Source organism: Bos javanicus, chromosome 22 (genome assembly GCF_032452875.1).
Source record: "Bos javanicus breed banteng chromosome 22, ARS-OSU_banteng_1.0, whole genome shotgun sequence".
NCBI lineage: Eukaryota > Metazoa > Chordata > Mammalia > Artiodactyla > Bovidae > Bos > Bos javanicus.
Genome location: NC_083889.1, coordinates 22019305 through 22033790, shown reverse-complemented (window position 1 = coordinate 22033790; position 14486 = coordinate 22019305). Strand labels below are relative to the sequence as shown.

Genomic DNA, 14486 nt, shown 5'->3' with positions numbered 1-14486 from the left:
TTACTTAATTGCTATGTTCCTAAAAAAGCTGACATTTATACTTTTGAGAGCAAATATTAAAAGATATACTTCTGTTTGATTATTATAAAAATATATAAAATGAAAGTCAATCATGTCTCTTTTTACAATATAAATTATAAAATTAGAATTTTAAAAGGTGTTATGTGTATTCATGTAATTAAAACATAAAAATGTAAAAATGGCTCTTATGTCAATTTCCACTGAATTCATTAAGAATATGCAAATATGTACTTCAGAAATTGTTTTTGCCCAAGAATAATAAAGAACATACTTGGAGAACACAACTTTTGAAGTCTTTTTAAAATTTCAAATTAATAATCATGAAATATTAATATCAGTGGCTAGTATATTTTATTCTTGACTAAATGGAAAATTTTGCCTTAATTGAAATGAATATTCAGAGATTATTTTACTCCCTTTTGTTTTCAATATTGAGCCCCAATACAGCCTAACTCTGAAACATAAGTCAGAAGTGGATTAAGTATACATCAACAGGAGCCTATCTTACATAGAATAGTTTTATCTTAAATTCAGGAAGATCTCATTTAAAAGAGGTGAAAGTCTCCCCAAATTTTTATCATTCCCTTGAGTGCCCAGAGTTTTCTTTGTGTAACATATTGCTTGTTACGGCTCCGCCACTCTCCAGTGCCTGAGTGTTCAGCAAGTTACTGAACCTCTGAATTCCCTTTTCTGGATATAGCACTATTGAGAGGACAAATAAGTTAACACTTGTAAAGGGTTTAAACGATAATGCAGCACTAACAGCTATAACGAAAAAGGCAACTACACGTGTTGACAAGCATGTGGAGAAATTAGAACTTTCCTATTTTGCTGGTAGAGTTGTAAAATTGCACAACTACTTTGTAAAGTCATTTGATTAGTTCCTTAAAACACTGTGCATAGAGTAACCGCATGTCCTAGTAACTCCAATCCTAGGTGTGGACCCAAGAGAAATGAAAACATGTCCCACAAAAACTTGTATGCAAACCTTCACAGTGGCATTATTTGTAACAGTCAAATAGTACACAAACCCGAATGTCCACTGACTCATAAATGAATAAACAAAATGTGATATCCATATCACAGAGTATTCAGCTATAAAAAGCAATGAAGTGCTGACAATGCCACAACACAGTTAAATGCTGAAAATATGTTAAATGAAAGAAGCCAGACACAAACAGCGACAAATTATATGATCCTATTTATATGAGATGTCCAGAATAATTCCATAGACTCGTTAAGTAGATTAATTTTTGCCAGGGGCTGGTGGAGAGAGAGGTACAGGAGGTGACTGGTAATGGGTTCAGAGTTTACTTTTAGGGTGAATATATGAAAAACCACTTGCAAGGGGTGAGTATCATGTTATGTGAATTCTATCTCCTAGTGGCTCAGATGGTAAAGAATCTGCCTGCAATGCAGGAGACACAGGTTTGATCTCTGGGTCGGGAAGATCGCCTGGAGAAGGGCATGGCAACCCATTCCAGTATTCTTGCCTGGGAAATTCCATGGACAGAGCAACCTGGCAGGCTACAGTCCATGGGGTCGAAGAGTCGGACACGACAGAGCGACTTAACACTTTCAAACACCCGTGGCGGATTCATGTTGATGTATGGCAAAACCAATACAATATTGTAAAGTAATTAGCCTCCAATTAAATAAATTTATATTCCCCCCCCCAAAAAAAAAGCTGTCATAAGAAAAAGAAAGACGATATGGGTGCCTCTCACATGGAAACTGGTAAGCTGTAACTCTGAACTCTCAGGAATAAGCACTCTCAGAACCCAGGGAAATGCTTCTCCACTTGCTTTATTCATGTCCTCAAAACAAAACATCCAATGTGATTACATTATACTACCTCTAATGTGATTTTTTTGTGGCCATCACCATCAGAGATAGACTCTGCTCACAAGGCAGCAAGATTTTAAACAGTAGAAGTACTTAGTTTGGTAAGAACATGGATAGATTGATTAATTAGTCAGATCCTTCCTCTCAACATGAATGCCATTCTTAAATAACAAAGTAGGGTTCCTTGTAGTATTGCATATCAGTCTTCTTGTTTTTCTTTCTGTTTGAGTTGTCGTTCCAGTGGTTTGTGTGGTTTCTTACAAATTAGCACAGTATGCATTACAGTTGCACACGGAGGCAAATATTTTGTAATTAATACTACTTTTAAATTTGCAGATGTGTGTGTCTAGAAGTTTGATATTGGTTCTTCACATTACATGGTTCTCATTTTTTTCATTAAAGAGATAATTAAAATGACAAGTGATAGCAGTTTATGTGACGAAGTTAACATCTTTTTCTACAATGATAATTCATCAGAAATAATATCATTAAATGGACGTGATAAGTAAATTTCATAATTTATTTTCAACTCTGTTTCAGCACAGTGAAGTTTTCTCAAACTTAATTTTAAAAAGACTATTGAAGAGCTACACTGACTCAAAAAAGATGTGTCTCATTTGGCATCACTGTTAACAGGACATCAACCATGTGAAAATCCGGTTTATAATAGCACAATTTATGATTTTACTGAAAGGAAGATAAGAAAAATCGATCCTTTAGAATAATTATGTAAAAAATTATGAATCACACAGGTCATTATTTTATTATCCATCCAAGCATTGCCAACTCAACTTGATGCCAGGAATGAACAAGGATAAGTGAAAGTCACTCAGTTGTGTCCGACTCTTTGCGACCCCATATAGTCCATGGAATTCTCCAGGCCAGAATACTGCAGTGGGTAGCCTTTCCCTTCTCCAGGGGATCTTCCCAACCCAGGGATGGAACCCAGGTCTCCCACATTGCAGACAGATTCTTTACCAGCTGAGCCACAAGTGAAGCCCAAGGATAATTAAATTTCATCATATATTATATTTTGCCAACTTCAGTCATATAAAAATCCGTAACTTTATACATGATGTCTATTTTTGTGGTTATGAAGACATTTTTGTCAAACTGGACTTATAAATTTTAAATATTTCGACATATTGCCTATGGTTCTTCCACAAGCTGTCCTGGCCTTGATGCTTATAAAGGAGGGAAGGAATTGGCTCCCCTGGCTAGGTTGTTATGGGACTCACAGAAAATAGTGGATTTATATAGGCTGTAAAGTACCATATAAATTTGGTTATCATTACAGGCATATTTCTGGGTTTACACTGTGCTACACAGAACCAAACACAAGCAATTATATTATCACAGTCAAGATTCATTTAGATTCCATATAATGGTAAGTCTCTCTTGGTGGTAAATGTGGAAGTGTAAGTTCCCAAAGGAGGTCTGTTAATCAATTAATTAAAAGAACACTTGTCTTTGATCATTTAATTATAGCCAAATTATGAAGAGTATGTGAAGAACATCCTTGGAGTTTACTTTTACTTTGAGGATAATTGCTTTACAATGTCGAGGTGGTCTCTGCCATACATCAACGTGAATCAGTCATAATCATACATAGATATCGCCTTCCTCTTGAAACTCCATCCCCACTCCATTCCACCCCTCTAGTTCATCATCCCTTTTACTTTATAATTATTTGGAATTTCCCTGGGATGATAAAAAGCCTTGCGATCTTTGTATATATTGTTACTCAGTTAATGGCATTACTTTTTGCCTCACTGCCCAAAACTACAAGTCATCTGTGACTCTTCCTTCTCTTCCCCATAAATAATCAGTCACCAAGTGCTATACATTCCCTGCCCTACGCATCTCTCAAATCTATTGTTTTGCCCCATTACTGTTGCATTCCAGGCATCCATGATTTCTTCTCAGCCACAGCCTCACCATCCCCACAGGGCATCCTCTGCCTTCAAACCCTTCAATGACTTCTTATCACACTCAGGATAGAGCCCAAAGTGCTCAAAGTGACCAGATGGCCCCTGCCTCCGTCTCCACCTCATCTCTCACTCATCTCTCTCTGAGGTCCAACTTGAAAAGCCATGCTCTCGTCTTCCCCTTCCCTTCTGGAAGAAGCTTAAAGAAGCAGGTTGCTTAACTTTACCTTCAGAGGGCACTAGAAGGTGTGTGTGTGTGATTTTACTTTAAGTTGTTCTTACCTTCAGAGGGCATTGGAAGGGTGTGTGTGTGTGTATGATTTTACTTTAAATTGTTCTTACCCTTGCCTTTTTTTGCAAAATACTCTGGATTGTCTTTTTGGATACTGTTGGTATTCTTATACTCCATCTCCCAGGCTACCTGTTTACAAGGCTCCCAGGCAGCTAAAGTAACAAGAGAGCCAGCAGTTCTATTTCCCTGTCTCTTCTTCCTTCCTTCCCTCCTACTCCTGTTTCGGTCTGTGGCTAGCCATCACTTCCATCAGCCTGCTGTCTCCTTGTCGTTCATCTTCCTCCAACCACCTGCCCAGCCTTGTCCTCACTGCCAAGTCTCCATGGTTGAACTGGGAAAATATAAATCATCTGACGTACCTCAATACTATCCCTGCTGTGTACTTCAATTAGTCTTCTGGTTTAGACATATTCAATGCTCCCTGTTTACAAGGGCAGCCAATTAAAAAGGGCTGAAGCCACTAACTCCAACCCCGCATGGCCCATGGCCTCTGCTCACCACGTGCCCCTCCGACCAGACCACCCTCCCCCCACCCTCCACCCCCAGACCACTCTGTCTTTTTCTAACCTACCACTACCTCTAGGCATTTGTGCAGAGTAGGTAGATACAGAAAAGTGCTTCCAAACAAATGTGAAATGTATTTGCCTAGCCTATATTAAACATAATTTAAAAGCAGAGACATTATGTTGCCAACAAAGGTCTGTCTAGTCAAGGCTATGGTTTTTCCTGTGGTCATGTACAGATGTGAGAGTTGGACTGTGAAGAAAGCTGAGCGCCAAAGAACTGATGCTTTTGAACTGTGGTGTTGGAGAAGACTCTTGAGAGTCCCTTGGACTTCAAGGAGATTCAACCAGTCCATCCTAAAGGAGATCAGTCCTGGGTGTTCATTGGAAGGACTGATTTTGAAGCTGAAACTCCAATACTTTGGCCACCTCATGCGAAGAGTTGACTCACTGGAAAAGACTCTGATGCTGGGAGGGATTGGTGGCAGGAGGAGAAGGGGACAACAGAGGATGAGATAGCTGGATGGCATCACTGACTCGATGGACATGAGTTTGGGTGAACTCCGGGAGTTGGTGATAGACAGGGAGGCCTGGTGTGCTGCGATTCATGGGCTCGCAAAGAGTCAAACACGACTGAGAGACTGAACTGAACTGAATCCCCTCAATTAGAACTTCCATTTACCCTCACAGCAAAGTGGGGGTTTTTGTCGTTTATTTTGGAAGTGTCTGTCTCCTGTTTCTCCTGTCTTCCCCAACTCTTAAAAATAACTTCTTTCTCCTTTCCTTTCCAGTAACCAGTCTACCTCTTTCCCACTCCACCAACTGTACACTCACTGAAATGCATTCTCAACTCCATCAAGTGTGGAAATTAAGGATGGTTCAGAGACTAATCTTTGATCTTTGGCAAACCCCAGACCCTCCCAGTACCCTACCTTTCTCTGCAGAAATTGCTCCCAAATTTTTGACTAGTTTACAACCATTCTGGTTACTAAATTGTTGATTTTTTTGGTTTAGTAAGAGGATTTTACAATCAACTAATATTCACTACCACCACCTTTTCTGAAAGAGAAGGTGCAGGGAATGTGGGGAGGAGCGCATATAATCTCTTAAAATATCTCAGCAGTTCTTAAAATGATATCAGTGTAGCTTTATAAACAACCTGACACTTGGTCCTTACTTTTCTTCCCCAAGACGAGTACTTGGGAAGTAGTTCTGGCTGATCCACCCAGTCACCAATCATTCATTCATTGATTCCTCAGAAATCAAGTTATCTAGTACGTGCTGGGTGGCGTGAAGTCGAGTCCCTGAACTCATATTTAACTCAGCAAAAGTTTCCAAGCACCTACTATGCTACATTTTGGAGAAATAGAGACCAAAAGCAACCTTCATTCTCAAAGCATGTACAGTCCAATAAGAGAAAAAAATAAGAGTGAGAAGGTCTCAACTGAAAGATCTACATATTATGTCTATACTTCATAGGTCTTCAAAACACTTTAATTTGATGTGTGTGTGTGTGTGTGCAAGTTTGACATTTGTATCAATTTCTCATTATGATACCAGACAGAAATAGGTTTTCTAAAATTTAGGAAACTTATAAGGCTAAAGGCAAGCGAGACTTGTTGGCACCTATCATTTCAAATGGTTTAAAGTATAACAAGCATTCATTAGGCATTCGTTACTGGACAGCAATCCAGAGAAGTCACATTTTTTTCCCTTTTAAAAAAAACTTTTGTTTTTACTAATACACCTATACTTTCACAACTGGTTAGACACCTTGTCCACCTACTCCATCACTGCCATAAAGCATCTATGGTGATAATAAATGTTATTCACACTTTTTTTTTTAATTAAGAAGAAATTCAGTTAGAATTCTCCAATTGCGGTTTCAGCTTATTTGTTTATAAACAGTGCCACTCTGAGGACATACAAAGCAGTAAGTAATCATTTATCCCTTATCACAAAGCCAATTTGATTATTAGAATCTTACAGACATTATGGGACATAAAAACTCCAAACCTCCACGTTCATATTGCAAAACCCACAGGCCCCAAGAGAGAAAGCACATGCCAAGGGTAACCAAAAAGACACAAACCAACAAGGAGCTGCTAGCACGCCAACTTCAGGTCCTCAATGCGAATTTCAAAAACTGAGGTCATTTGGCTCTTTCTACATTTATGAACATTTATAAAAACACTTACTACATACCAGCTATCGTTTTGGTGCTTCAGTACTATGGAAAGCCTTCTGTTGTTACTGTTTTTAAAAGCAAAAGCTACTGCTTAGTTTTGTTTCCCTGGCTTCGCCTCTGTGTTTACTTCACCAGGGACCCCAGTCACAGAATTCCAGAGGGAAGGGTCCCTCCTTGTGAAATCAGGGGTCTGCTATAGGTCTGTGCCAAGGCAGGTGCATACGTTTCCTCCCAACTGGTCTGTGTCATTCAGAAGGAAGCCAAAAAACAGAGCCTAAAGCAGAAGCAGTTATCAGCTGCCAATGTTTCCACCAAGATGGACACACGAGTGACTCCTTGGAGCAATGCTCCTCATCTATAGTCTCAGGCAGAATTTCCGACAACCTTCGCTACTCCTTTTCCCTACAGGAGAATCTGATATACTTCAAGCCTTCATCTTACAGATAATGCAACTAAAGCTTACCTCTGGGGGTAAGCAGCCCCAGAGGTGAGAATGGGGATTTGAAAAAGTAAGTAATCCCAGGCCTCACTGGAGCCCTATTCACTCAGTCTTCTGGGACGAGGGCTCAGGAAAGTGCATTTGTGACAACTCCCGGGAGTACTTCTAACACAACAAGCTAGACGTGGCATAGGGACCAGGTCTGAGGACATCAGATGGAGTAGGGAGATGGGGAATACAAAGCTGCTGAGACTCAATAACAGGCAAAGTTTCTGACCTTCAGACTATGAGTTAAATTTTAAACTTTCAGGGGCCCCTAAGGTCTGAAGCATCCCAACCAAGCCATATGTAGGAAAGGTCAGAATTAATAACTCAGAGACAGGGTCCAGATCACCAAACCACAAGGAAGAAAATAACATAGTAATTACAGGCAGTAAAGAGGTCACTGTGGATTGTGGGCAGGGGTAGGGAGTGGAAACAATTTACTCCTCAATACTGATTTCATTAACAGTGAATCACTTTTGCAGACTGGACTCATTTGCAATCAAAATTGGACCGATCACATAACCCGGGGTTATATTTCAGCCACAGAGAGTGAGGAATGCTGCAGTGGTGAGGCCAGATGAAGACCTCAGTTTGATTTCATTCATCACCCTCTGACAACTAGGTCTGACTCCTACAGGAGAATTTTCCTACACTGAGCTACCTTGGTTGTTCTCAGATTCGTTGTAGGACTAAAAAAAAAAAAAAATAGTACTGAAAAGCTGCAGCTTCACTGTGTGTGAGAACACAGATTGGGACAGCCTTTTGGAGGGCTGTCAATATCCATCAGAATTTAAAATAACCATAAGCTCTGATACAGGAGTTAAGACTCCTAGGAAATTATCCTACAGAATCTATCTGCACAAACTGGCAGAGATATAAGTAGGCACAAATAGTTTTATTGGAACATTTTTTAACAATAGAAACTGAAAATAATCCAAATATTCATCAATAAGGAATGCTTAAATAAAGTCAGCTATTTAAAAAGAGCTAGACCTATATAGTACTTTCATGGGGCATGCAAAACATGTAAAATGAATAGCATTATAATATGACTCCATTTTGTTTCATAAAAACCAAATATAAGTTGAATACATTTTGTATGATTTCTGTGTGCCTCTATGTACCAGGTTGGCCAAAAAGTTTGGTTGGGTATTTTCAAAAACCTGACTAAACTTTTTGGCCAACCTAATACATATTGATGATCATCTGTACTCAATGTCTACCAACAGACATATGTATAATATGTGTTTGTAAATGCATACAAAAAGTCTGGAAAGATACACTTACTGTTCATAATAGTTACCTCCTAGCACAGATTTGAGAGAAGACCAGAATTCACAGAATGAAGGACACTTTGCATGTTTTTCAGAGTCTCTAGTTTTACCCGATGCATTTTATTGCTGTTATAATTTTTTTAAAAAAAAGGTTTTTCTAATGGAACTTGATGGACTTATTAATAAGATACTTACTAATAAAGGCAGTAGAAATTCGGAAACTAATCAGAGTAATAAGATGAGAGATCATTCTAAAACCCCTCCTCCCTTCCAAAGGTTCTCGTCTCCACGAGCTCTTTAAAAAGCACGAGACTGGAGAGGACAAATATTTCCGATAAATTTTTCCTATGGAATAAATATTTGCACATTCTTCTTTATCTTTTCCCACTTGCCTCCCCAAATCCACAGTACCCCTCAATGAAAGGTTCTCCAACTTTAGGGATCATTTGTACAAAAACAGCAAAACCCAAAACCAATGTGGCCACTAGAGGGGGAACATTACATATAAAACCAGTTCAAGTTGCCATGGATGGAGGTACCAGGGCTGGCTCCAAAAGAGACCAACGCTAACAGCCCAGAAGCAGTATCAACATGATTCACCCCTTGGCTTGCCTAATATATCCTGGAGCAAGAGTTTGTTAATAAATACAAAACTACAAATGTGAATGTGGTTTCCACATTAATGAGGTTTTTTTTTTTTTCCTCCCCACCAAACTGAGTATTTACAAATGTTCTGGAACAGAAGAAAATTCTAAGTTTGAAGCTGTCCTGAAACCACGTCTTAAGAAACAATACCCAGTTTTCAGTCCCTTGGCAGAGTTAGGGGTAGAGAGTAAGAAACTTGTCACAAAGACCAGGGAATTGACTCTTATCAAGGAAGTCCTCCCATATGCTTTTTCAGAGCGCTATTTAACAAGCACGGTGCAAGCATAGAGGCGGCAACGGCGGAGGTGGCTGCGGTGAGGAAGAATGAGGGCTCGAACTTTCTTACTGGCCTGAGAGCTTTAGGGCTCCTGGGGTCACGATGTCAGAGAAAAAACAGCCGGTAGACTTGGGTCTCCTGGAGGAGGACGACGAGTTCGAGGAGTTCCCTGCGGAAGACTGGGCTGGTTTAGATGAAGATGAAGATGCACATGTCTGGGAGGATAATTGGGATGATGACAACGTAGAGGATGACTTCTCCAATCAGTTAAGAGCTGAACTAGAGAAACATGGGTATAAGATGGAGACTTCATAGCATCCAGAAGAAGTGTTGAAGCAACCTACACCTGAACTGTTTACTAAATTCTAGAACAGAGAACCCAGGCTGGGATACCTACAAATGTTTATTTCATTACCTGCTTTGATTTATCTTTGTTTTTGTAATGCAAAAAAATAAATGTTTTGATCTAAAAAAAAAATAAAAAATAAAAAGCACGGTGCAGGACCCTTTTCCTTTTGCTCTTCACACATGATCTCAGTCGTCTTATCAGCCGTAATTTTTTCATAAATTTGAGCTTGGTATGAATGAGCTGATAATGCACCCTTTGATCTTCATTATTTCCAGCAGAAGAATGTTTCCCATACTCAGCCTTCTCCTACCTTACCCCTAAAAATTCGCTTCTTTATGGAAAGATAATCACTTTGTAAAAACAAGCAACACACTTTAGGAAAGAAAAGGATGTTAAGAAAAACATGTAGTCCTAACCTTGGAAGTCTCATTGCTGTATTGAAAATGATGTAAAGCCAGTAAAGATTTGCAAGCAGATCACCCTATACTGGGGCTTTCCTGGTAGCCCAGCTGGTAAAGAATCCACCTGCAATGTGGGAGACCTGGGTTTGATCTCTAGGTTGGAAAGATCCCCTGGAAGAGGGCAAGGCAACCCACTTCAATATTCTTGCCTGGAGAATCCCCATGCAGAGAGGAGCCTGGCAGGCTACAGTCTATGGGGTTGCAGAGTCCGACGTGCCTAAGCACAGCACAGCACCCTATACTGATGGTTTTAACACTCCTGCCTTAATTCTACCTTTTCTAAAAGTATTTCCATTTAATTTTCAAAATCTGAAAAACAAACTGGTTAAGGAACTCATATCAAGCAACCAGTAGGGGAACAATTTAAACTGAGACAGTCTGGCTCCAGGGTCATTCCTAACTACTGTCATTTTTAACTACTAAGCCATTCCCTTCCTCGATCTTTGCCTTTTTTTCTCCTTGAGGCTACCTTTCACCCCAGTGATCTCTCCTCCTCAATCCACCCTTCCCCACCCCACACTTAATTTAAAACCACGGATCTAGTGATGTGGTAGAGAGAACTGAAGTCACAAAAACGGTGTGAGTCCTGGTCCTGCTTCATTCAGCTATGTCACCTGGATGCCTCGCAAACACCGAGTCCTAGCTTCCTAAGTGCACAGTGGGAATACTAACCAAAAATAGCCAAAATTGCTTCTTCCCAAGATCATCTGCAGATCAAATTAGATCATGTACATAAAACAACTGGCATAGTATCTGGATAAGGCGTGCCTAAAACTATCGACTGGAAAACAAACCAGGCAAGAAGGTAGAAACATCACAATTTACAGCACAACGAAGATGAATTCCACCAGGAGAAAGTCAGCTACTTCATGAAAGGAACACTGAGACCTTCCTCAAGTGCTTATGAAACCACCACCATCGGAGGCGGCAGGCAGTTGACAGGCAGGGTCCCAAGACCACATCACCTTGAGCAGAGGCTGCAACAGTGGGGGAGCTTACACTGTGTATACCTGATATTCCAAAGCCCATCTGAGGAGTCCTATTGATATATCAGAGTGATTCTGACTACAGGATGGTACAGGGCCATCCACCCAGAACTGTCTCTCAGGAGCCAACTCCATTATCAGCATCTCTGTGGAAATGTGACAACCCGTGGTGGGGCTGCCTGCCTGTGCTCCTCCCCAAAGTTTCCTCTTTCTGACCCTTCCAGGTAACTGCTTCAACTAAATCACTGGTGGGTCTTCATAGAACCAGGTATTCTCCTATGCATTTACTAGGTATCCCGGAATGAAGAGGAAGGAAGCGCTTCTTAACAGATTGTTTTACTTTCTCCTGCGGCCATTTACCGAAGAAGGCAATGGCACCCCACTCCAGTACTCTTGCCTGGAAAATCCCATGGACGGAGGAGCTTGGTGGGCTGCAGTCCATGGGGTTGCTAAGAGTCAGACATGACTGAGTGACTTCACTTTCACTTTTCACTTTCATGCATTGGAGAAGAAAATGGCAACCCACTCCAGTGTTCTTGCCTGGAGAATCCCAGGGACGGGGGAGCCTGGAGGGCTGCCGTCTGTGGGATCACACAGAGTCGGACACGACTGAAGCAACTTAGCAGCAGCAGCATCGACCATTTACACTCAGTTCTTCTGGATTGTCCTCTGAAGAGATGGAGAAGGGCTGTTCATTATTCCCAAGACAGACTCGGTCACCATCAGACCTCACTTTTCTCCTGGATCAGCAGTCTTTAAATCTTTTGCTCTCGGGACCCCTTCATGTGCAAAGTCACTTGAGTCATGTCCTACTCTTTGTGACCCTATGGAACATAGCTCACCAGGCTCCTCTTGTCCATGGGGATTCTCCAGGCAAGAATACTGGAGTGGGTTGCCATGCCCTCCTCCAGGGGATCTTCCTGACCCAGGGATGGAACTTGGATCTCATGTTTCCTGCATTGGCAGGTGGGTTCTTTACCACTAGCACTATCTGGGAAGCCCCAGGATCCCTCACATGCCTATGACTGAAGACTGCAAAGAGTTTTTGCTATTTGGGTCAGAGCTAACATTTAGTACATTAAAAATTAAGACTGGAAACATTTTTAAACATAAAACTACACAAGCTTGTATTCTATGAGCCATTAGGCTGTACATCCTTAAGTCTCTGGGAAATCCCCCTGTACACTCATGAGACAATGAGAATAAAAAAGGCAAATCACATCTTTGTATTATTATGAAGATAGATTTGATTCAACTCCCTGAAAGGGGTCCAGAGGCTGTGTTTTAAGAGTTGCTGTTCTCAAAACCTGTAACACTGATTCCTATAAACACTGTGAAACCCTAAACTGTTCTTTGAGTGTGGTTTTGAGTTTTAAATGTGGTAATTTATAAAGTTAGAATCTACATCCTGGACCAATAATTTCAGAAAAGAATTAAGCAAGAAGAAATAATTTAAATGACTTAGTAGAATTACCTAAACAACTATTCTCTAAAACTGGCATGTAAATTAACATTAAAGATACCACAGAAAACATTAACAGGCTGACCAGAATATTATGAGCCAACAGACTGCCCTCCCTTTTCTGTTTTCTTTCTAATTATTGCTAGGCTAACAAATGACATTTTCATTGGTATTAAACCTGCCAGAGGTTCTTTGTGAGCTGGCTTGAAGAGGAAAAACTTCATAATTATACAATCTATGTAGCAATAAGCAGATCTAATATTTTTCCTTTAAAGAGAACTTTGGGGAACAGATGGACCACACACTATCAGAATATTTTCAAATTCAAGTATTGGGTTGGCCAAAAACTTCATTCCAGTGTTTCCATAATATCATACTGAAAAACCTCAACAAACTTTTTTTAGCCAACCTAGAATTAACAGAAGTTTGGGGGTCATTCATGTCAGTTTTTTCCCCTGTGTTTTAATATTTGAGATAGAGGTCAAGTTCTGCTTTTAAATTCAGCCTCTTTGTTTTCTCCTTCTTGGCCCTCTGTTTTGCTCTCTCAACTTTGCTCTCTGTTCTAAGCTGAAACCCAGAACTGACCAGGACGGTCTGGCGGTACCTTCCTGCTCCTCTGATCCTAACAATCATACTCACTAGAAACAAGTACCAATAGCCAGGGAGTTTGGGATGGACATGTACACACAGCTATATTCCAAATGGATACCCAACAAGGACTCACTGAATAGCACAGGGAACTTTACTCAGTGTTCTGTGTCAGCCTGGATGGGAGGGGTGTTTGAAGGAGAACGGATATGTGTATATGTATGGCCGAGTCCCTTCACCGTTCACCTGAAACCACCGTACTCCAATACAAAATTAAAAGTTTAAAGTCTGAAAAAAAGAAACAAGTACCAAGCAAGCACTTACCCAAGTAGTTTCTACTAAACACTTTATTTTTGCATTATTTCATCTCTCCTCACAACCCCAAGAGGCAGGTGCTATTACCATCCCCATTTCACCTGAGAAGATGTTACCTGCCTGAAGGTGGCAAGGTGAGTAGGTGGAGGAGCAAGGAAATGATCCCAGATAATCTGATTTTGGTGCTCTCTCCACACAATGCTAAGGGCTTTTTATTTTTATTTTTTTAAAGACTTATTTTGATGTGGACCATTTTAAAGTATTTCTTGAATTTGTTACAATATTGTTTCTGGGATTTTTTTTTTTTTTTTTTTTTGGCCATGAGGCATGTGGGATCTCAGCTCCCCAGCCAGAGATTGAACCTGCAGCCCCTGTATTGGAAGGCAAAGTCTTAACCACTGGACTGCCAGGGAAGTCCCTAAATTGCCTTTTAAAGATGATAATGGAGGAGAGGAAAAGGGCATCCTTCCATGTCATTTAAAAGTAAAGAAATTAAATTTCATTTGACAAGTTCTCTGTCTGGAGCAGAGAAAAACTGTGGCCTGCAGAAAAGCAATCACAAAAGGCCCCTCTTCACAGGCACCAGACTAAACGCAGGTGAACCTTTGATCAGCACCACCTGACAAGGAAAGCTTATCTCTGGTCCCCTGATTGATTGTCAGCTGGTTTCACTTTCCCCGTAACTGTTGATTCAGAGCTACTAATGTTACCCCGATGAGGTGCCAAATTGACATGCTGGAAAAGGGTTACTCTGATCGGCCTTCCATTTCCTCAGCAAAGAAAACAAGGAGTTTGTCAAGCATGGCCCAGACCCAGGCGTGGGACAGAACCCTACCCGACCTTCAATGACCCTGAAATGGAATCGCCT

At 40.6% G+C, this 14486-nt stretch overlaps 1 protein-coding gene across 1 annotated transcript; it reads left to right on the top strand.

The window, feature by feature from the left end:
* The first annotated feature begins 9439 nt into the window (after positions 1-9439).
* SEM1 (SEM1 26S proteasome subunit) lies at positions 9440-9881 on the top strand. The gene has a single exon (XM_061396365.1). It carries the CDS (start codon positions 9560-9562, stop codon positions 9770-9772), a length of 213 nt encoding a protein of 70 aa, XP_061252349.1. The 5' UTR covers positions 9440-9559; the 3' UTR covers positions 9773-9881.
* The last annotated feature ends 4605 nt before the right edge of the window (positions 9882-14486 follow it).